Raw genomic sequence first — 24,962 nt, forward strand, 5'->3', positions numbered from 1 at the left:
CTAAGCATATGAAGGGCAACTGAACAACTTACCTTATAGGTTTTTTGAGGGGAAACCTGAAACAAAGGAAAAAGAAAGGAAAGATGTAGTTATTTCAATTATAAGATTATTAAATTTATTCATTCTACTAAATCAGAATAAGAGATTTAAAACTTACGCTAACTTTCCCAAAACAAGATTCAACCAACAGGTGGAGTAAGAAGCTGGATGCTATTTTTTAATAACTCCTTTGTTAAATCTTTTTTTTTTTCCTTTGTTAAATCTTAAATTGCAGGTGCATTTACCATGAGCTGTCACTGAGTATGGGTTCTCTTTTTAAAAATCTAAATACGAATAGCAACAGCTAAATTTACTGAGGGTTTACTACATGCTAAGCACTATTCTAAGCTGTTGACATATGCTATCTCACTGAACCCTAAAAAATATCTATAAAGATATTTCCATTTTACAGATTTTTAAAAACTAAGGCAAAGAGAAATATCTTTTTTTTTTTAAAGATTTTTTATTTATTTATTTGACAGAGATAGAGATAGCCAGCGAGAGAGGGAACACAAGCAGGGGGAGTGGGAGAGGAAGAAGCAGGCTCATAGCGGAAGAGCCTGATGTGGGGCTCGATCCCATTAACGCTAGGATCAATCACGCCCTGAGCCGAAGGCAGACGCTTAACCGCTGTGCCACCCAGGCGCCCCCAAAGAGAAATATCTTACCATTAAAATACTATACTTAGTTTCCCTAGCAAGGAAAGGTTTCTTCCTGTCCATCACCTCTCCCCATACCCCAAGATATCTGGGTGCTGATTACTGCTCTACTGATCTGTGTCTACTATCCTTTGATCATAATCAAATCACAATTCTCATTTATTTATGTTTAGCATTTATAAGAGAAGTCTAGAGAAAATACCATTGCAGTACTACCAGTTACTAAGAATATGTTCCAAAAGTAGAAAGCAAAGGGTACATCTTTTCTTTCTTCAGTTCTATAGGCTATTAAGAACTGCATTTCTTCCTGGATGCCTTTTTTGAAAGAAACATTACTGGAGGCTTCTTGATAAGAATTTGACGTTACACATAAAGTCTACAAGTGTTTTCGGATTTCCTCCCATTCCCCTTTTAGGATCTGTCATTTCAGAAATTACCTCAACCCACGGCATTTTATGTAAAGATTATTTAGCCTGGGTAACAAAAACAGGATTTATTAAGAATATCAATAAAATTGTTAGTTTTTTAAAAAGGTTATTAGTAAACATAGTAAGAAACAAACATAAAACAATGATACTTAAATGACTATTTATCATGGAGATAGTTTAGTTTTAAAAAACCTCTAAAGTACAAGTTTAATTACAATTTCCTTTAACTCCCATATAAACCAGAATTGATCCAAAGAAAAAGACAAAGAATCTAAAAACTTCCACAATAAGTGCATGTTAACTCACAACAAAGTTAGGGATAACAAGGAAAAGAGGTCCTGGGATAAGAGTAAACTGCTCTAGAGAATAGACCGACTACAAAAGATCATCAAATTTTCAGAAATAGGAAGTTCATCCTTACTTGTTGGGGGAGTGTGGGGAGGTAGGAATATGTTTTTTTAATTTAGAAATGAACATAGATGCTGGCAGAAAAGAATTCCCAACTGAGTTTCTACAAAGGATAATACCTGCAGTTAGCAACCTTAGCCACTCTTCCTGATAGCCATTATAAAAACTCCGACCCCAAAACAATGCTGCTTGCGTCAGGACTGCAACATCCAGGGAGATTCTGGTAAAGAATCCCGGAAGTTCCCAGACTACTGATTGTAAGTCAGCTTCCTGAGCTGCTTTCTCTTACGAGGGAATGGAAAAGGAGGGGAAAGAGGACGATAAAAATGAAAGGAAAAGATGAAGAACAAGGACGACTGTACAGAAAAATTTGCTTAACATAATCTATTTACGATATTCTTAAAGTACAGGTGAAGAGCCTCTCTCAAACAAAAATGTTTACATCACAGTACTTTTTCCCTAATCACTAAATTCCACAATTCGCCCAACACTAGGCTGATGAAACAATTCTGGTGCACAAAATCCTCTATTTTCAAGTCCCTGTCCGTTCAGTAACCCAATCATGCAATCGTGACAACCTCCTCTGGTTCTGTATCTATGGGAAAGAGTATGTATCTATGGGAAAGAGCTGTAGTGGAATGCAGAATAACGTTGGATGTGCTTAATCACATTGTATCTGGCTTTCAAAAATATCATATTGATGACTTGGACATTTAGCCAACAATGAACATGTTTGTGCATATTGACATATGTGTGTATGTCTTTTGCCAAATTAAGACGAAGTCCAAGTGCCAATATGAAGAACCGTAATTTAAAAGGGAAAGTGTTGTCAGAAATTAGAGCCATTGGGATAACTAGATGCCCTTATTTTGGACTACCTATACTAAGCATACTTGAATGCCACAAATCCTAACCAAGGGCCTTAAAGTTCACAATTACACTTACTCACTTGACTCAGGATGCCTTTTTCTTATAAGTTCTGAGCTCTAATATTAAAGCCCTAGGTAGCACTACAGAAGCTTCCCCAAAGTTTTTATTTTCATACTCCTCCCAATATGTTATTACAGTGTAAAGGGAGCTGTGATTTGGTAATTAAATAACCCAAACCCAATAAATAATATTTGCTTTAGTAAAACTTCCAGTTTTAGCCAGGTTTAACTACACACACACACACACACACACACACACACACACACATACATATATACACACACACACGTACACATATTTAACTATATAATACATACATACATATACATGATTTTCTAATTGGGATATCCCCTTAAGACTGTTAAAGAGAATTTCTTCTAGATTAAAAACGCTACAAAGGGCCATCAAAGTTTGTGTTATCACGTATTTGCTTAAAATACATAGCCTATTAGAAGTCATTTTCTCCATTTACAGATGATTTTTTTGTGAGAAGAGAGCTAGCCTTTGACATTACTCCTGAAAGAAAGTGTCCTGAAAGGAAAAATTGAGATACCACACTGAAACCTTAATTCCTACCCTCTCTCTCTCCTTCAAAGTATTAGATGTTTTTTCTCTTGGGTTTAGTTATGATAAAGAATTTGGGACTCTGGATGGTTCTTCATAAGGGATGACTGAAACGAGGAGAGTTAAGTTCAGGGTCCCTATGCTGGATAATGGGCAAGTTTTCATTAGCAAACAATGTTAGCTACTAAATTTAGAATTCTCAATAATTCCATTGTACGATACATCCTGACCTTAGCAATGTGAAAAGGCAGGATGAAAAGCCCGTGCACCTTGGAATCAATGAAATAAAGCACTAGCTTATTGGAATTCATGCCAGTGAGGAGAGTTTCTAGACAAAGATCTCTGCAAAACAGACTGCAGTTAAGAGAAGTCTAAGGCTCACTCCTCACAAAGCGATGACAAACATCAAGGCAAAAAATACAGCATTCCAATACCGTTACCGTCCGTGAAAACTGCGTGTGATCTCAAGGCCTCAGGGACAGGGGCTCCTCAGAGAAAGAATAACGAGGTTTGCACTCCAGTTTCACAATTTAAAAGGTGCTTTTACACTTGTACAAGGTGCTCAGACTCTCCAACAATCTTCTGTAAAATAGTGATAATACCAGTCCCTACCTTACAATTTTGTTTTGAGAATTAGAAAATGCGAAGCATTAAATGAGAAGCACTGCCTAGCACATAATAACCACTTAATTATTATCTGTTAGAACAAAAATAAAATCTAAACTTTAGAGACTTAACTTGAAATTAAGTAGAAAAGAAAAATAAACTTAAAGACTAAGAATATTCAAATAGGTTTTTAGCTCAGAAAAATCCACAGAAATGCATAATTCAAAGCCAATGATGAAACTATAGGTTTAACTTGCCAAGTCATATAAAATTAACGTCAATACTCAAGTTAACAAACTTCCCAGATGTTGCAGGGTAAGAGAAAAGATCAGGTTACAACCAAAACTTTTAATTTTCTTAGCAAGTAGGGTCAGGGATTTTCTTTCTTTTTAGGCCTATGAAATTGTGTTGACCATACCTGCCACTTAGTAAGAGAGTCCATTATTTCCGCATCTCCTTTAAAGTATCAAGAGTGATTAAGGCATTCCATGTCCTGGATGTAAATCAAGTTTTTTATTTATCTATTTCTACAAAATAATTTAAATAGTCTGAAGCGCAACACTAAAATTTGAAATTACTCCAATATGAATATGAACCAGCTAGCTCTGGTATTATATCATTTTTCACAAAATAACAAACAAAACAGCTAAAAGGGCATTTGTCTGCAATACTTAAGTACCCTTAAGTATAGGGATTTAGAACATACTGCTGACTTCAGCTACACTGTTAAATCAATCTTTAGATCTCTGGACAGTAAGATTCATAGAACCAAAAGTAGTAATGACCACTACCACTCCTATCCCTCCAAAAAAACACCAGTCATAAATCCTTTCACCACCTACAATTTATAACTGGTCTAGCTTAGACTCACTAAAAGAACTAAAAATTATGGAAATAGCAAAAAAAAAAAAAAAGTCTGAAAATTATCTACCATCATACCTTTTTATTAGGAAATAGATCAAAAGCATGAAAACCTGCTAGCAGAGCTGGCATTAAATATTAATTATATCAGAAAGACTCAAACAGAAGCTACAGCTGACAGGATGACTCACGGAGAATTTTCATGGTGTTGTTATTAGTTTTAAACCTCTGGACCTTGCAATACAAAACCACAGAAACAAGGACCAGGAAGCTCAGTTCTGGTGTAAAACCCAAAAATGATTCACTACAATGTAATGTAAGAAGATCTCAAATTAATTTCTTAAACATAGCTTAGGATACTGCCACTTTTACTGAAGAATGAGCCTTAGTAAGTGGCTCTTCTTTCCTGGACACACTTCGACAAATCAAAGAGTGAATTCTAAATTAACTGCCTCTGCCAGATATTATAAATTGGATATTGGATGTTTCTGAACTGAGAAAAGTAATTCACAATAAAAATAACATCTTATTTATTACATGCTCTTTTTCCCTCATGGACAATCTGGAACAGTATCACTTATGGGAATATCTCCCGTACAGTTCCTAAATAACTCTCCTCTGAGGTCATGAGTATCGTCATTAACCTATGCCATGTCTTTTTAGACTTCTAATTATTCACTTCAAAAAACCAAGCAAAGGGAACTGCCAGAAAAAAGTATGAGAACCTCAACCCACTTAGTATCTTCATTCCATTCAACACCATTCAAACTATCAAATCCATGCTTATATGAGATATTAACACCATTAAACAAATATAAACAATAAACAAACTGTGGAGTCTACAGAATAATCTCAAAATTGACAAAATAGTGATGATTACATAATTTTTGTTGATAGGGATTTATATCTTTTTTAATTAAAATTTTTATTTAAATTCAATTTAATTAACATACTGTACTGTTAGTTTCACAGGTAGAATTTAGTGATTCATCAGTTGCATGTAACACCCAGTGCTCATTATTTCAAGTGCCCTCCTTACCCCCATTCCCTGCCCCAACTCCCCTCCAGCAACCCTCACTTTGTTTTCTAGAGTTAAAAGTCTCAAGGTTTGCCTCCCTCTGTTTTCATCTTATTTTATTTTTCCTTCCCTTCCCCTCTGTTCATCTGCTTTATTTCTTAAATTACACATATGAGTGAAATCATCATGATATTTGTCTTTCTCTCACTGACTTTCTTTGCCTAGCAGATAGGGATTTAAACCTTAATCTTATTTCATAATTCCCTCTTTCAGAATTTGTTTGGAGTGGTGGTTCAAGACGGCAATGTAGGAAGATCGTAAACTCACCTCTTCCCATGGACACAAAGATTCAACAGCTAAAATGGAACAATTTCCTCTGAAAAAGTTCTGAAAACTAGATGAACAGTGCCTCTACAACAAAAGATAAAAGGGCCACATTGAGACAGGTAGGGGAGGCATAGACATGCTCTTGCCAAAACCCATCCCAGGTGCAGTGATCCACAATCAGAAGGGATCTAAAAAAATATGGAACTTTTCCCTGAGGAACAAGGGGTTTGTGCCCCACATCAGACACCTCAACCTCTGGGTCATGCACCAGAGAGATGAGTCCCCAAAACTGAATATAAACGGGGATTAGGTCCAGGAGAACCACAGAAATGCAGGGAATTGAGAACCCACTCTTAAAGGGTCACAGGCTGACTCACTCGCCTGAGACCCAATCCAAAAGCAGCAGTTTGAAAGGCTCCTAGACCATATGTGAAGGAGACCCAATTACTCATCTTAAAGCAACTGCCAGAGGGGGAGGAACCTGTTGGGACTCTCTCCATGAAGAGAAACATTGGAAAGTACCATTTTTTTGATCACATTCCACCTTGCTAATGCTACCTTGCTGATTTTTACAATCTCCCTCTAACCTGGTATCCCCCACAGTGCCTAACCATGCCACAGACAGGCAACCCCCCCAACTCATGATGCCACAGCCCCCCCACAGCCAGCAGGCATGCACAGCACACACAAGGGATGCCCCTTGAGAGCCTGGCTCTGGTGACCAGGAAGACTGCACTTCTGGGTCCCCTGGGTCATCTCCTACAGAAGGCTACACCTTTAAAACTTGGAGATGTAGCTGTTTTGCCTAATACACAGAAACAAACACAGAGACTCAGGCAAAATGAGGAGACAGGAATAGATGGCAAACAAAAGTACAAGACAAAACTTTAGAAAAAGTCTGTAATGAAACAGAGATAAGTAATCTACCTGTTACAGTTCAAAGTAACAGTCAAAAAGATGGCCACCAAACTTGGGAGATGAACAGATGAACACAGTGAGAACATCAACAAAGAGAAAATACAAGAAAGTACCAAAAAGAAGTCACAGGGCTGAAGAATACAAAAACTAAACTAAAAAAATACACTAGAGGGGTTCAACAGCACACTGGATGAAGCAGAAGAACAATCAGTGAGCTACAAGACAAAGCAACAGAACTCACCCAAACAGAGAAGAAAGGAAAAGGAAAAGGAAAAGGAAAAGGAAAAGGAAAAGGAAAGGAAAGAAAGAAACTTTAGGAAAAAAAAAAAAGATATGTTAAAGGACTTTTGGGATAACATCAAGTGGAATAACACTCCCATTATGGGGGTCCCAGAAGGAAAAGGGGGGGCAGAAAACTTATTTGAAGAAATAATGGCTGAAAATTTCATTAACCTGGGGAAGGAAACAGACATCCAGGTTCAGGAAGCACAAAGAGTTCTACACAAAACAAACCCCAAAAAATCCACACCAAGAAACATTACAATTAAAATGTTGGAAGTTGAAGATAAAAAGAGAATCTGAAAAGCAACAAGAGGAAAACAATCTCTTATGTACAAGGGAAACTCCATAAGTCTATTGGCAGATTTTTCAGCAGAAAATTTGCAGGTCAGAAGAGTGGCATGACATATTCAAAGTACTGAAAGGAAAAAGCTTCCAACCAAGAATATGCTACTTGGGTGGGTGGCGGTGGGGGGGAGAATACTCTACCTGGCAAGGTTATTATTCAAAACAGAAGAGAGAAAGAATTTTTCAGATAAACAAAAGTTAAAGGAGTCCATCACCACTAAACCTTCCGTTAAAAAAATGTTAAAAGGACTTCTTTAAGTAAAAAACAATGGCACTAATTAATGACAAGAAAACATATGAAAGCAAAAATCTCACTGAAAAAGGTAATACATGTAGTTAAGGTAGTGGATTAATCACTTATAAAGCTAGTATGAAGGTCAAAAGACAAAAGTAGTAAAAATATCTATAACTACAATAATTCATTAAGAACTATAAGTTTTTGCTTTGTGGTTACTGTGAGGTTCACAAATAACATCTACGTATATAACAGTCTATTTTAAGCTGATGACAGCTTAAATTTGAATACATTCTAAAACTACATTTTTACACCCCCCATGTTTTATTTTTGATGTCACATAAGATAAAAAGTTGTAATGTATTTGTGAACCTCACAATAACCACAAAGCAAAAACTTATACACAAAATGAAGAGAAATCTGTACATAACACTAAAGAAGGTTATCAAACCACACAGGAAGAGAAAAGGAAGAAAGAAACAGGGAGGAACTACAAAAACAGCCAGAAAACAATTAATAAAATGGCAATAAGTACATACCTATCAATAATCACTTTAAATGTAAATGGACTAAATTCCCCAACCAAAAGGTACAGAGTGGTCGAATGGTTAAAAAAACAAGACTCATATATATGCTGCCTACAAGAGACTAATTTCAGAAGTAACACAGAGACTGAAAGTAAAGGGAAGGAAAAAGATATTCCATGCAAATATGAACTGAAAGAAAGCTGATATAGCTATGCTTGTAACAGACAAAATAAACTTTAAAATAAAGACTTTAGGGGTACCTGGGTGGCTCATTTGGTTAGGCGCCTGCCTTCAGCTCGGGTCATGACTCTCAGCAGGGAGTCTGCTTCTTCCTCTCCCTCTACCACTCCCCCACTATTTGTGCTCTCTCTCTCTCAAATAAATTAAATCTTTAAAAAAATGAAGACTTCAATAAGTTAAAGAAAAGCACTACATAATGATAAAGGGGTCAATCCAGCAAAAAGATATAATATTTATAAGTATATATGCACCCAACATAGGAACACCAAAATAAATAAAATAAATATTAATAGACCTAAAGGAAGAAACCAACAATACAATAACAGTAGACATCTATAGATAATCATCCACACAGAAAATCAATAAGAAAACACTGACTTTAAACAACACATTAAACCAGATATTCTTAATAGATATATACAGAACATTCCATCCAAAAGCAACAGAATGCACATTCTTCTCAACTGCACATGGAACATTCTCCAGTACAGATCACATGTTAAGCTACAAAACAAGTTTCAATAAATTAAAGAAGACTGAAATCCCATCAAGCACCTTGTCCCACCACAGTGGTATTAAACTAGAAATCAATTACAAGAAGAAAATGAAAAAACATAAAAATATGGAGATTAAACATGCTACCAAAAAACCACAGGGTCATCAGAGAAATCTGAGCAATAAAAAAATGTCTAGAGACAACTGAAAACAGAAATATGACATACAACAATCTACAGGATACAGCAAAAGCAATTTGAAGAGGGCAATTCATAGCAATACAGACATACTTCAAGAAACAGAATAGGGGCACCTGGGTGGCTCAGTCGGTTAAGTAGCAAACTCTTGGTTTCAGCTCAGGTCCTGATCTCAGGGTCCTGGGATCCAGCCCTGTGCCAGGCTCATGCTCAGCAGAGAATCTGCCTCAGGATTTTCTTTCCCTCTCTCTCTCTCTCCCCCTCTGCCCCTCTCCCCACTCATGTGCACATATGCACACATTCTCTCTCTCAAATAAAGATTTATATAAAGATTTTATATAAAATACGTTAAGATTGAATGTTCAAATTTTATAAACTGAAGCGAGAACTGTGAAAAATTTGTTAGGATGAGCTGCTTTCTGCACATTTGCCGAAGGATACAACTGTACTTCTGAAAGAGTAGAAAGTCTTCGTTAGCTTTTACCTTTTGTATTGAGGTGTCATTGTGACAAACTCCACCATTAATCTTAACTTGAGAACTTTATGAAAATGTAAAATTAAAATATAAAATGTCAAATAACATTATATCTTCTATGATATAAAAAAGTTCTACTCAAAATGTAAATTCTTATATATCACTTTAAAGCACATATATGACACATTTGCAGTTTGTCTGAATTTTTATTAAAGAAAAAATCTAAAACATCCATAAAAATATCACTCCATAGCAAGGAATAGCAATTGAAAAGAAAACAAAATATAATGGATTTATCTTAAATGTTCCTAAACATTTCTTACCAAGTGCCAACACAATTACAAAAATAGGAATCTTATTTTGAAAATCTTAGGAGAAGAAAAAAGTCAGAATTACTAACACCCAAATCATGGAGTATTATTCATGAGCTCTGTTTACCTTCAGGTATTGTACTTGGTATGCACTCATTCCTTAAATACAAAGAAAGCTCATTCACCATCATATCTATACCACAAAGCTGAATAGACAGGATTTGCCAAAAAAAAATCACAGCACAAGAAAACACAGGGAGTCAGAGAAGTATAAACTTAGTTCCCATATACTCTAAAAATGTTCACAATTTCCTTGAACTAAACCGACATAGGCCTATTTCTTATAAAGAAATAAAAACCTCATATACTTTCCAGGAAGAAATCTGAGGATTGTTCACATACCATGTTTTCTACTTATAATTTTTCATATAAGAAATACATTGTAAGTATTTTCGTTACATATCCTTAAATTTATACGTCATACTCCTTAGTGAAATATTTCCATAAATAAATAAAACAGGCTATACGAATATAAAATATCGGTAAAGACAAGACTAAAAATTGATCATAGCCAAAAAATTATATTATTAGATATATATATTATATTATAATATATACTATACTATGAATATAATGAATGTTATAATGCAATTTTTGGCTTTAAACTAGAGACTTCTCTTCACAAAATGCTTTGATTCTGGAATCAAATATTAACAGTTCTTCAATTCCTCTTAGCTATCCACTTAGTTTATCATGAAACCACACTTTCTTTCTTTTTAAAAATATTTATTCATTTGAGAGTGAGTGGGGGTAGGGGCAGAGGGAGGGAGAGAAGCAGACTCCCCGCCGAGCGGGGAACCTGATGAGGGGCTCAATCCCAGGACCCCTGGATCATGACCTGAGCCGCAGGCAGACACCCAACTCACTGAGCCAGCCAGGCGCCCCTGAAATCACATTTTCTATACCAAATCTGAATACCCCAAACTTTCAAACCAGCACAAAGGAAAAAAGACCTCTGATTCTGAGGGGGAAAAGGTGAGAAAATTAGTTCTATGCATGCTATTTCACACTTTCTTTTACAAGAGTTTTTCTTGGCCCAAAACCATAGAATTAAAGTAGGAGGTATATTCTTTATCAGTAACAATAGCTCACCACAGCACTGATTTTGGAAAGTTGGAGGGAAAGTGTTTTAAATATTCTGACATTCCTCTTACATCACTCCAGAATTGGGAATCACTGCTTTACAAAGTTCAGTTCATTTTTAATTCACTGACATTCAGTTCTATTTTCTCCCTTAGATGCTAAAAATGTGACTTATCCTAATACACTTTTAACACGTAAGACTACTGACGTTAATTTCTAAATAGATCTATGTTACTATTTTTATAAATTTTCTGGATAATTCCTCTCCCTCAAGGGACTGAGGAATGAGACTGTTATCTTTCCAAAAGCGTAGAGTTTCCTATAATGCAATGGTTTTCTACTTTTTCACATGAAAAAATACCTCCTTGGGGTACCTGGGTGGCTCAGTCCATTAAGCATCTGCCTTCAACTCGGATCATGATCCCAGGGTCCTGGGATTATGCCCCACATAAGCCTCCCTGCTCAGCAGAGGAGTCTACTTCTCCTTCTTCCTCTGCCCCTCTCCTACTGGTTCTCTAATATTTTTTTAAAAAGATGTATCTTGGGGCGCCTGGGTAGCGCAGTCGTTAAAGCGTCTGCCTTCGGCTCAGGGCGTGATCCCGGCGTACCGGGATCGAGTCCCACATCGGGCTCCTCTGCTATGAGCCTGCTTCTTCCTCTCCCACTCCCCCTGCTGTGTTCCCTCTCTCGCTGGCTGTCTCTCTGTCACATAAATAAATAAAATCTTTAAAAAAATAAAAAATAAAAAAAATAAAAAATAAAAAGATGTATCTTTTCTTTATTCCCAAAAAATACATGTATAAAAATTTTTAAAGTAAAAAGACAAAATAGAAAATAAAAATCACCCATAAACTCAATACCCAGCATTTTTATGAATACGTTCCCCATCTTTTCTAAAGATACAGATTTTTCTATCTGCATATGGTGTAGATACGGTGCATAAAATTTCTTTTTATAAACATTACAGCATATAGGACATATTGTCTGGTAATCTTTTTAACTAATAAAACACTGACATAATTTTACATTATTAGATATTTCACTACAGCACTGGTTTTAAATTGTGCTGCACACAACCCTAAGGATTTAAAAGACGTCCCTCAAGGAGCAAAACTGGGTAGATGAGGACTCTAGGTTCCCCATACATCAGAGCTTCTTAGCTTTTTTTTTTTTTTTTTAAGATTTATTTACTTATTTAAGAGAGAGAGAGAGAGCATGGTGGGGAGGGGCAAAACCAGAGGGAGAGTCTTAGGCAGATTCTCCACTGACCGCAGAGCCAATGCAGGGCTTCATCTCATGACCCTGAGATATGACCTGAGTCAAAACCAAGAGTTGGATGCTTAGCCAACTGAGCCACTGAGGTGCCCCCAGAGCTGCTTAGCTTTTATTTATATGTTAAGCTTCCAAATAAGATAAAGATTTGAAAAAGAGATTTCTAAATAAATAATTCCTGATAGCTGCAAAGTGGTTTGAGATATGGCTATTTACTTAATTTAACCAATTCTCTTTTGTAAATATTTGGACTAGGCCCAGATTTTTCAGTAAAACAGACATTGTTGTAACAAATAACCCTGTAACTCAAGCTACGCACTCCCTCTTGATTTCTTCCTTAGAATGAATTTATCTGGAGTAAGGAATCCACATGGGAGTTTGGACTAGAAGAGTTTGTGTGTGTACCAGGTAAACAGAAAAGAGGACCCACTACTCCCCTATCTCAATTCCACGGACTGATGCCTAACCCTTATGGAAAGACACAGGAGCAAGAAGCTGAAGGCGCCATTTTGGAACAGACTTTTTAAGACAAAGGGCCAGAGTAACATTACTTTGGTGTCCAAGTTGACAGTTTTTCTCACAACATACATGAGAGAGAGTCTCTGTTAGAAGCGAAAAACAGGGGCATCTGGGTGGCTCCGACGGTTCAGGGTCCGACTCTTGGTTTTGGCTCAGGTCATTATCTCATGGGTAGTGAGCCATGTGTGGGGCTCCGTGCTCATCAGGGAGGCTGCCTGAAGACTCTCTCCCTCTGCCCCTCCCCCTTCTCTAAAATAAATAAATCTTTTTTTTTTTAAAAAAAGTGAAAACAATGGTGCCTGGGTGGCTCAGTTGGTTGAGTAGCTAACTCTTGGTTTCTGCTCAGGTGATGATCTCAGGGTCGTGGGATAGAGCTCCATGCTCAGTGGGGAGTCTCCTGGAGAGTCTCTTTCTCTCCCCCCTCCCTTTGCCCCTCCCCCCACTTAATACACACCTGTGCTCTCTCTAAAAATAATAAGTTTTTTTAAGCGAAAACAAAGCAGGGAACCACATAAAACCAGTTAGAGGCATGTTATCCACAAACTGAATAAATACCAAAAAGCTACATTTATATTTTATTAATTATAACACCATCATTACTTTTGAAAAAGTAAACATGGATGTGTAAGATGCACTACTTAATGCGTTGCGGGAACTGCACTAAGTGCATATAGAGAATCTCAGTTCCCCTGCAGTAAACATGAAAGCAATCCCTAAACTGGGAACTACTGTATTTGTTATGGGTTGAATTGTGTCCCCCACAAAGGTATGTTGAAGTCTTAACCCCTGGTATCTGTGAATATGACCTCATTTGGAAATAGGGTCATTGCACATGCTTTGGATGTCTTATCTAAGAAGCCTTTGCTTAACCCAAAGTCACAGAGATTTTCTAATGTATTTTCTTCTAGAAGTTTAATGACTTTCAATTTTACTTTTAGGTCTATGACATTTTGCATTAATTTTGGTATAGGGTTACGAGTTATGGATAAAAGTTTATTATTTTGTACATGAATATCCCATTGTTTCAGCATCATTTGTTGAAAAGACCATCCTTTCTCCACTAAATTGCCTTTGCACTTTTGTTAAGTATCAGTTGTCCATATAGATGTGGGTCTATTCTGGAATATCACAGAGGTGAAGTTTCCTTCTCATCACACATCAAGGGATGTACAATACCAATATGACTTGTCACTCATAATGTTTGGTCAAGGTAGTGTCTGCCAGACTTCGTCCTGTAAAGTTACCTTTTTTCACTTTTCATACTCTATTCTTTAAAAGCAAGTCACTAAATCCAACCCACACCAGGGGTTGGGAAGATTAAGCTCCACCTCCGAATAAGGGAGAATTGTACACATGCTATTTGGAATTCTATAAGGAGTATTTCTGTCTTCTCATTCACTTCTTGATGCAATCATTTACGTCAATACTGAACTCATGTATATTTATTTTATACTATGAGCTCTAATCCAATACTATATTACTTATTTTCTTGCTCAAATTATTTCAGCGTAAGCCATTCAGAGATATTTTAGTTTGGCACCAGTTTCCCTTTGACATGCCCCCAGCCTTTTGTGTTTTCTGAGCAGTTCCTTGCTTCTGGCACTACAAGGTGCTCTAGACTCATCTTTTATTTTCCCTACTCCAACCGTAGAATCAACCATTTCTCTAATGAGCCATTTTATTGGGGAATGGAATTAAGAAACCACGATCTGGGTTCTGGGTGTGCTTGCTGTTACTGCTATGCCTTCTCAACAGACAGCACTAGAAAATCTGTAATTGCTTCAGTATCTATCCATCTATATATCTATATCTTTATTAAGCTAAACATGAGTTCATACTGATGTCTCTAATTCTAATCCAGTACTACAGGGTTCATTCATCCTCCCTCTTAATTAACTTCGCTATCTGATACTGAGAAAATTAGTTTCCACCAACTTTGTATTCCTGAGATAAACTCCACTTGATCATGATGTATTATTCTTTTTATACATTTACATATATGTGTGTGTATACAGGTGTATATGTATAAATGTATGTATGTAGCTGTGTATATACATATAACTACATAAGTGTGTATTTGTGCACACGTACATATACATACATATATTTTATATGTCCCTATACACATAGTTATATACACATATATGTTTGTATATTGGTGGAATTTATAAAATTCTAAACCATATTTCATCTAAGTTGTTAACTTTATTGGCATAACGCTATGCATAATATTCCCTTGTGATCCTTTTAATATCTGTAGAGTCTGCAGTGATGTCACCTCTTTTATCCCTGAGAATGGTAATGTTTGTCTTCCCTCTTTTATTCCTGCTCAGCCTGGCTAGAGTTTTAACAATTTTATTGATATTCTCAAAAGAAACAGATTTTGCTTTCACTGATTTTCTCCACTGTTTTTCTGTTTCTACTTCATTGACTCCTACTCTGATTTTTATGATTTCTTTTCTTCTGCTTACTTTGGTTTCAATTTACTCTTCTTATCCTAATTTCTTAAAACAGAAATTGATGTCATTGACTTTAGATTTTTCTTCTTTTCTAGCAGGTGTTTAATGTTTTTTTTTTTTTAAGTAATGGTTTAGTGGCATCCTGCAAATTCTGATAAATTGTGTTTTTATTTTAATTCAGCACAAAATAATTTCCCATTTCCCTTTTGATTTCTTCTTTGGCCCACAGGTAATTTAGAAGTGTGTTGTTCACTTTCTAAATATTTGGGGATTTTCCAGAGATCTTTCTTTTATTCATTTCTAATTTAATTCCACTGTGGTCAGAGAACATACTCTATATGACTTGATCCTTTTTTTTTTTTTAAGATTTTATTTATTTATTTTAGAGAGAGAGCCTGCAAGGGTGGGGGAGGAGCAGAGGGGGAGGGAATGAGAATCTGAGACAAGACTCTGCACTCACCATGAAGCCAGACACAGGGTTTGATCCCACAACTACAAGCTCATGACCTGAGCTGAAACCAAGTTGGATGCTCAACCAACTGAGCCACCCAGGCTCCCCCTGACTTGATTCTTTTATTTAAACTTATTCATGGCCCATAATATGGTCTATCTTAATAAATGTTCCATGTATACGTGCCAAAAAACCCCCACAAAAAACAGTGTACTACATTGTTGGACAGAATGTTCTTTAAGTGCACATGGATCAAATTGGTCAATAGCGTTAAGTATTCTATGCCCTTACTGATTTTCTATTTCTTTCAATTATTGAGAGATATTGAAATCACTGGTAATAATTGTGGATTTGTCTATTTGTCCTTGCAGTTCTTTCATGAAATTTTAAAGCTCTGTTACCAGATATATAAAAGTTTAGAACTGTTATATCTTCTTTTTCACTTGATGCTTTTATCATTATGTAATGACTTTTTTTATCCCTTATATTTTTGTTCTGAAGTTGACTTTATCTGACATTAATGTATCACTCTAGCTTTCCTTTGATTAATATTAGCATGGCATATCTTCTTCCATCCTTTTAAACTACATGTCTTTATGTTTAAGGTGTGTTTCTTGTACCATATAGGTAGGCTTTGCCGTTTTATCCAATTTGATTATCTCTGCCTTTAATTGGGGTGTTCAGACCATTTACCTGGTAGTAAGTAGTAAGGCCATTTACTGGCTCACATAATGTAATTATTGATATGTATAGGTTTAAGTCTATCATCTTGTGATTTCCTTTTTGTCTCATCTGTTCTGTTTCCCCTTTTCACTTTTTTTGTTTTCTTTTGGATTAAATTATTTTAATTAATTGATTTTTAAAATTACCTTAATACTCTGTTAACTTGTCTCCCTCACTAGACTTTAAATTATCTGAAAGTGAGGACCATGTTTTATCTGATTTTTTATTCTAATTTACTGGTATACTGCTGAGCATATACTAGACAATTCAATACATACTTACTAAATGAACTCATTCATTCAAAATACTTGTATTTAGAAATCTGGAAGACATAAGTGATTCCCAATCCAGACCACAATCCTCCTTTTAACTCCAATTTTATTCAGTTATCTACCACTTAGATGATTCAAGGGAAGCTGACTCCTTTTGCAGCTACAGAGATGGGCCTTTTTGCACTGAATGGTAAATTCATTGTTGAGTAAGTAACCGATTCAGAAAGAGACAAGGAGAATAGAGACAAAGTTTGCTAAAAACATCTGTGAAAGTATTTTCTTACTCTTAAGAAAGAACACGACACTTCTTTCCTCTCTCCCACTGGACAGGAATGAGAAAGCAAGTAGCCCTGCTACTTAGCATCCATCCTTAAGAACTAGTTTAAGATGAAGCGGACATTGATGGCAAGAGTGGAAAATTGGAAAGAACCTGAGCCCTTGACACAGGTAAGCCACTAGATCAAAAATCCCTGAACCCTACCTCTGGACTTCTTTTTATGTGAGCCAGTAAATGTCCCTACTACTTAGGCTTCCTGTTACAGGCCACCAAACACACACTAAAAGTTACACAAACAGCAACCTGTGCCACACACTGTTCTAGTCACTGGAGGTTACATCCAGGAACAGATAAAGCCTCTGCTCTCAAGAAGCTCACATTCTACAAGAAGAAGACTGGACAAATAATTGCACCAAACTGAATCAGATAGTGATAAGAGCTATGAGAAAAATAAAAGAGATGTGACGGTGACTAATAGGGTTAATTCTGTTTATTCACAGAAGATTTCTAGGGCATTTGAGCTGAGACCTAAATGAGGTAAAGGCGCCAGCCATGAGAAGATCTGCGGCCAGAGAATTATAGGCAAAGGTAATAGTAGGACAAAGGTCCCAACGGAGAAGCAGCTTAGTATATTTGAGAAATACAAAGTCCACTGTGGCTTGAGCGTAGAAAATGACCAAGAGAGTAGTAACGAGATGAGATTAACAGATACAGACAGGCACCAGATAATTTAAGAATGTGAGCCATGTTAATGAATTAAGATTTTATTCAAAGTACAGTGAAAACAAGAGGGTTTTAAGGCAGGACCTAACTGATGTGTTAAAGGAACACTCTGATGAATGAATAAGCCTTCATATGGCACAAATCTGAACACCAAGAAGGCCAAATTCAGTGGTTACAGTAACAGTGTATTCTGCCCCAAACAGCAATACCTATGAAGCACCTAACATGTGAAGAACACTACACAAAGTTCACAATGTTGCTTCATTCTGTCCCCACCACATATGAATTCCACCTTACCTTGAAGTTAGATTTTATTTTTTAAAAAGAATAAAATAAAGATGGGGAGGAGAGCTGCTAAATTATCATTTCTTCCTAATTTCTCTAGATAAGTATGAAACTCATAGATGTAACTTTTTTTTTTTTTTTTCTTTTGGAAAACATAACATGACTGAAAGGCATCTGGTAAACTTAGAACTATAGTTCAGCCATTTAGTGTCTGCCCAGGCAAGTGTTTCAGTCCTGTTCTAACACAAGTATTTGGATTTTTCCAAGAGCTGATGTCAGGGCTTTTCACAGAGACAGAACAGCATTTACAGGCCAGAGAAGGAAAAAGGGTTTCCCCAGCAGCTATGCTCAATGTGGCCTTTGTACTGTTCCACTGCTAACGGCAGGAAGACCCTGCTAGATAAAGCTATTTAGTTCCTGAAAAAAATTCTACCCTGGGAGGGTGAAGGAGGATGAATGGCCAGATTCTCCATTAAGGGAACCCAGCTTAGTTTTCTATCAGTGCTCAAACCCAAATTTAAATGAGCTCATCATCAGAACAAAGGTTTCTGAATTCTTACAAGAAAAAAAAATTTCTACTGAACCTGTATTTAAAGAGGAGATGAACTGGCTGGAAATAATTGTAAATTAGAGAGGTGAAGAGTAACACAGCAAGCTGTTGCATATTTCCTGGGGTTGGACTTCCTGAAAAATACTCATTTGGAAAAAATGATTAGTTGAGAAACACTCCAATACCTTCAAGTTACACTGGGTAGTTACAAATTATGCTGGACAAACTGCTCCAAATATATGTCCTCCATTATTCATAAGAATAATGCTTAACAGTTAAAAGCATGATAAGAGCTAAACTTTACTTGACTAGTTCCACTACAGTTCTTAACATATGCCAGTCTCTGCATTAAGCACTTCACGTATATTAATTTAATTCTAACAATAATTCTAAGAGATAAATATCATTTTTAGCTTCATTTTATAACAGAAAAATGTGAGGTTCAAAGAGATGAAGGTAACTTACACAAGTTACCAGTAGATGGAGGACCTTTAATTCAAGCCTTCACAGTCTAGAGTCCCTTTCTCAACCTCTAGACTACTGCATTACCACAAAACATTATCTTCCCTTTGTACAGCTTTTTCTAGTTAACCATAAGTTTTCACATGAGTGAGAATCAGAAAATTAGATCTGGTATAACTACAAAATATTTAGCTAGAAAAGTATTCATACCCTTTATACAGTTGCAGGCAAAGATAAGCCAACATAAACCGGTTACAAAAGAACTCCCAATCCTATAGAATCTGTGTCTCCAAATCCCAAAGCTGAGTGGAGAATTCAGTTAATATCTATGTGCCATATGGGCAACTCGCCAGCTACACATCATAAAGGAAACCTGTTTCCACCTGAATGTGTTTCTTCAAGGCAACACTCTCACAAACCACTGGTTCTTTCAATAAATATGCATTAAATTCCAGGTAAAGATGAAAGATAATAAACAATTTTACTCTACCAGCCTTCCTCAACACTAAAAGCAAAAATAGAAGGGGGAAAAATCCATCTTCTATGAAAGAAGCGCATGATTATAACCTTAAACCATTAAATACAAAGCATACTTGCCAAATCTACTAAATTTTGGATCTATATCAAAAAAGTCTTGGTAGACTGGACAGGAAACCGATTTCTTGAAACGTAAGGATCACATATCTGAGATGAAGATCTAACTGTCCTTTGATTACGAAGTCAATATCCAGGGGCGCCTGGGTGGCTCAGTCGTTAGGCATCTGCCTTCCGCTCAGGGCGTGATCCCAGATCTCTGGGATAGAGCCCTGCATCAGGCTCCTCCGCTGGGAGCCTGCTTCTTCCTCTCCCACTCCCCCTGCTTGTGTTCCCTCTCTCGCTGGCTGTCTCTCTCTCTGTCAAATAAATAAATAAAATCTTTAAAAAAAAAAAAAAAAAGTAAGTCAATATCCAGTGTAGGGATAGAACAAGGGAGTAGGGGACCCTGTAGAGACTCAGGACAGCAGGAGGAAGTAAAATTAAAGAACAAAACATGCTGACATATTCCTAGGCTTATGATACCGCTGGAGGTAAAGTGGAGATAATGAGGGAAAGACAGAGCACCTGCCATCAGAACACAACACAAAGAGCCCTGTGACCTCAAGAACATTGCTATGAACCACAAAGGCCTTTTGAACACAGACAGAAAAGAACAGTAAGCAACAGAAAAATAGAATAGTTAATAATAACAGCTAACATTTACTGTGCATATAACATATGCCAGTTACTGCTGTAACTATATTACATACATTAACTCATTTAATCCTCAGTAAATACTATTATTATCCCTGTTTTATAGATGAAGAAACTAAGGCACAGAAAGATTAAGAAATTTGCCCAAGGTCAATTAGTAAGCAGAGAAGCTGAGATGTGAACCCAGACCTTACAGTTCTTGTTCTTAATCACTCTGCTTTATACAAGTAAAAATAATATTCAAAAATATACCAGAAAAAATCCCCCAAAATACAACAGAAGTGAATTCTGAACAACATACCATACTATAAAAACAGACACAAAATAATCAACACTAACACATACATTGCTAAAGTTATGAAAATATAAGATTTCTAAATAAAGAGTTATAGGACAAGAGCATTTTTCACAGAACTAGAACAAAGAATCCTAAAATTTGTATGGAACCACAAAGACCCTGAATAGCCAAAGTAATCTTGAAAAAGAAAAGCAAAGCTGCAGGCATCACAATTCCAGACTTCAAGTTATATTACAATGCTGCAGTATAAAAACAGTATGGTACTGGCACAAAAACAGACACATAGATTAATAGATCAAAACAGAAAACCCGGGGCACCTGGGTGGCACAGCGGTTAAGCGTCTGCCTTCGGCTCAGGGCGTGATCCCGGCGTTATGAGATCAAGCCCCACATCAGGCTCCTCTGCTATGAGCCTGCTTCTCCCTCTCCCACTCCCCCTGCTTGTGTTCCCTCTCTCGCTGGCTGTCTCTATCTCTGTCAAATAAATAAAATCTTTAAAAAAAAAAAAAACAGAAAACCCAGAAATAAATGCACAACTATATGGTAAATTAATCTTCCGCAAAGCAGGGAAGAATAATGCGAAAAGGACAGTCTCTTCAACAAATGGTGTTGGGAAAACTGGACAGCAGCATGCAAAAGAAAAACTGGACCACTTTCTTACATCATACACAAAAACAAATTCAAAATGTATTAAAGACCTAAATGTGAGAAACGAAACCATAAAAATCCTAGAAAAGAGCATAGGCAGTAATTTTTCTAACATTAGCCAAAGCAATTTTTTTTTCTAGATGTGTCTCCTGAGGCAAGAGAAATAAAAGCAAAAATAAACAATTAGGACTACATCAAAATAAAAAAGCTTCTGCACAGCAAAGGAAATAAGCAACAAAACTAAAAGACAACCTATGGAATGGGAGAAGATATCTGCAAATGACACATCTGATAAAAGGTTAGTATCCAAAATATATAAAGAACTTACAAAGTTAAACACCCAAAAAACGAATAATCCAGTTAAAAAATGGGCGGAAGACATGAACAGACATTTTTCCAAAGAAGACATACAGGTGGCCAACAGACACATGAAACGATGCTCACCATCACTTACCATCAGGGAAATGCAAATCAAAATTAGTGAGACATCACCTCACACCTGTCAGAATGGTTAAAATCAACAACACAAGAAACAAAAGGTGTTGGCAAGGATATGAAGAAAAAGGAACTCTCTTGCACTATTAGTGGGAATGCAAACTGGTGCAGCCACTCTGGAAAACAGTATGGAGTTTCCTCAAAAAGTTAAAAACAGAACTACCTTATAATTCAACAATTGCACTACTGAGTATTTACCCAAAAAATATGAGAACACTAATTCAAAGGAACACATGCACCCCTATGTTTATAGCAACACTATTTACAATAGCCATATGGAAGAAGCCCAAGTGTCTATCAATTGATGAATGGATAAAGAAGATGGGGTGTGTGTGTGTGTGTGTGTGTGTGTAATGGAATATTACTCAGCCATAAAAAAGAATGAGATCTTGTCATTTGCAATGACATGGATGGAGCTGGAGAGAATATTGTTAAGCAAAATAAGTCAAAGACAAATACCACATGATTTCACTCACATGTGGAATTTAAGAAACAAAACAAACAAGCAAAAGAAAAAAAGAGAGAGAGTCTCGAGGCAAACCAAGAAAGAGACTGTTAATTGCAGAGTACAAACTGATGGTTACCAAAGGGGAGGGGGTAAAGGGATGGGTGAAATAGGTGATGGGGATTAAGGAGTGCACTTGTCATGATGCGCACAGGGTAATGTATGGAATTGTTGAATTACTATATTGTATACCTGAAACTAATACAACACTCTATGTGAACCAACTGGAATTAAAATAAAAATTTTAAAAACAGAGTTATTTGAATACCTAGACAAAAAAATTTAAGTCATGGACAAGTGGGAAAGATTAAGTTGGCCTCAAGATTTCTCCACAAAAGACTCCATATGCCATAAGATGTGACTCCAGTGTGAGAAGATAATGATACAACGTCTAAAATTTCTTTAAAAAGCTTTTATGCATACTGGAAATTAAGATAAGGAATCTGTAAAGAAATAAAGAAACAAAGCACCTAATGAGCCCTTCTTGGAGAGAGAGAGAGAGAGAGAGAGAGGAAAAAAAAAACTACAAAGACAAAATCCACCCAATAAAAATATCCTCAAAATGAAGAATTCAGGAATGTAGAAGCTACAGTACATGGATTGAGGGTGAGCACTGGATCAATTAACATACAGAAACAAATACCTGTAACAAAAGCCACCCTTACTGCCATTCAATAAAAAATTAGTATCTCCTCAATGGAGAATTCGTCTTAATTTTGTATCCTCACTATACCCTATATGGTACTCCTGAATTCAGACAGTATTCAAAAAATAAATGCTTTAAAATAATGATCATCTGATATATCACCAACCCAGTCAGCCCCCCCACCTGCAGGAATATAAGCTTCATGATCTCTGGTTCACTGCTATATCCCAGGGCAGGGCTACACATAGAGCAAGTGCTCAAGACGTATTTGTCTAATGATATAATGGGTATTAGACTCAGGCAAATGGACTTCCTCTATCTTCTGGGCTCTAAAGAATTGCTATTTGGGCAAATGCATTTAGATATACCACTGGCATCTCAAATTCAATAAATCCAAAACTAAATTCTCACTCTGCCTCTCAAAACTTGCTTCTCCATCTCAACAAATAGACTTTCATCTACTTACCTGATCTAGTCAGAAATCTAGAAGTCATCAATGACACCTTCCTCTCCTTCCCCACATTTGATAGACCCAACTCTCCATCCACCCAACAATACTTATTGAGCACTTACTATATACCATGCATTGTTCTAAAGGCTGAAGACAGAAAATAAATAAGTCTCCTTTTTCAAGGAGTTAACACCATCATTGCGTTTTACAGATTTTACATTCAACAGATATCTCAGATTTGCTTATTTCTGACCTTCGCCATCGCTAGCTTAAGGCTAGCCACCTTGTCCCAAGCCTAGACTACTGTAATAATTTAACAGGTCTTGCCACCTCTATTCTTGCACACATCCTCCAATTCATTTTCCTATACAGGAACCATCTAATTTCAAAACACAAATCTTAGTATGTCCCTCCCCTGCTTAAATTCTTTAATTTCACATTGCATTTAGAATAAAATCTCAACACCAAACATGGCATGCAAAACCCAAATATAGAATACAGCTCCTGTTACCTTTCTAATTTCAACTTCTACCACTCTCCTGCTCACTTACTATGCCCCAGCTACAGTGGCCTTCCTTTAGTGCTTTACATGCATGCTTCCCCACAAAAAGGATATCTTGCATGCTGCTCTATCTAGGACCCTCTCCCCACTAACCCAATTCCTGAGTATACTTTAGGTCTTTGCTTAAAGGTTACTACCTCAGAAAGGCCTTTCTTGACTTCTTTCCCCAATTTAAATTAGGTTCCTCCTGTTATTGTCTGCCACATTTACCCTGTTCTCTCTCTCTCTTTTAACACATTTTATACTTATTTCGTATTTAATGTTGGTTTATATCATGAGGCAGCTCTATGAGTACATGGTAAATTCAGTCCCTGACACAGCTCCTCAAGGTGTTCAATAAAGATTTCTTCAATGAATTGATTCAACCATGGAAAAGAGACACGTGGAGAAATTCTAAGCAAGGGAAGAAGCACATGCTGATGTGTTTGGAGAAAATCCAAGTAGCTCAGAATGGCTAGAGCATGAGGGTTAGATTGGGGGAGAGTAATAATGTCTGCAGAGGGAACTATAAACCATACAGAGGAATAGAAAGGTTCTTAACCCAGACTTCGGCTTCTAAAGGTATTGAACATTATGGGGTGAGGGAATCTCTAGAGACAGTCTCAAAAGAGGTCCATTAAAAAAGAGGTCTCCTCCAAAGAACCACTGCTAGAGACAATGCAGGAACACTGACAGGTTTTAAGCCAGGCACTAATATGATCCAGTATGTATTTTAGAAATATTGCCTTGGAAACAAAATGAAGAATGAAACCATGGGCCAGGAAACCAATTAGAAAATAGTAATAGTACAAAAATGATGAGGATCTAAACAATATCAAAAGCAATAAAGAAAAAGGAATAAATACAAAAAATATTACAGAAATAAGCACTGAATCTCTAGCAGACCTAGAAAAGGAGGAGTGAAAGAAACTCCCAGGATTTGGGCTTAGATGACAAAACATTTGATTGTACCAATCACCACAGAAAGAAATACAGAGGAAGTTTGGGTAAGAAGCAGTTTTGTTTGTCAAGGTAACTGCAGGACACCATAGTAGATGTGTCTACTAAGGACTTGAGTTCAGAGAAGAGACCAGTTTGGAAATTCAGATTTGGATGACATCAACATGACAGCAGTGTTCATGGGAAC

The 24,962-nt window shown here is 36.6% G+C and overlaps 1 protein-coding gene across 4 annotated transcripts in view; it reads right to left on the reverse strand.

The window, feature by feature from the left end:
* The window catches only part of ARHGEF12 (Rho guanine nucleotide exchange factor 12), a 153,422-nt gene that overhangs the window by 76,690 nt on the left and 51,770 nt on the right, over window positions 1-24,962 (reverse strand). For all 4 annotated transcript variants that reach the window (XM_045797990.2, XM_045797989.2, XM_045797988.2 and 1 more), the window contains exon 2: window positions 33-56. In XM_045797990.2, the coding sequence (XP_045653946.2) occupies window positions 33-56 (24 nt within the window). The remainder of the gene's footprint in view (window positions 1-32; window positions 57-24,962) is intronic.

Source organism: Ursus americanus, chromosome 16 (assembly GCF_024610735.1).
Source record: "Ursus americanus isolate L20-20 chromosome 16, mUrsAme1.1.p, whole genome shotgun sequence".
NCBI lineage: Eukaryota > Metazoa > Chordata > Mammalia > Carnivora > Ursidae > Ursus > Ursus americanus.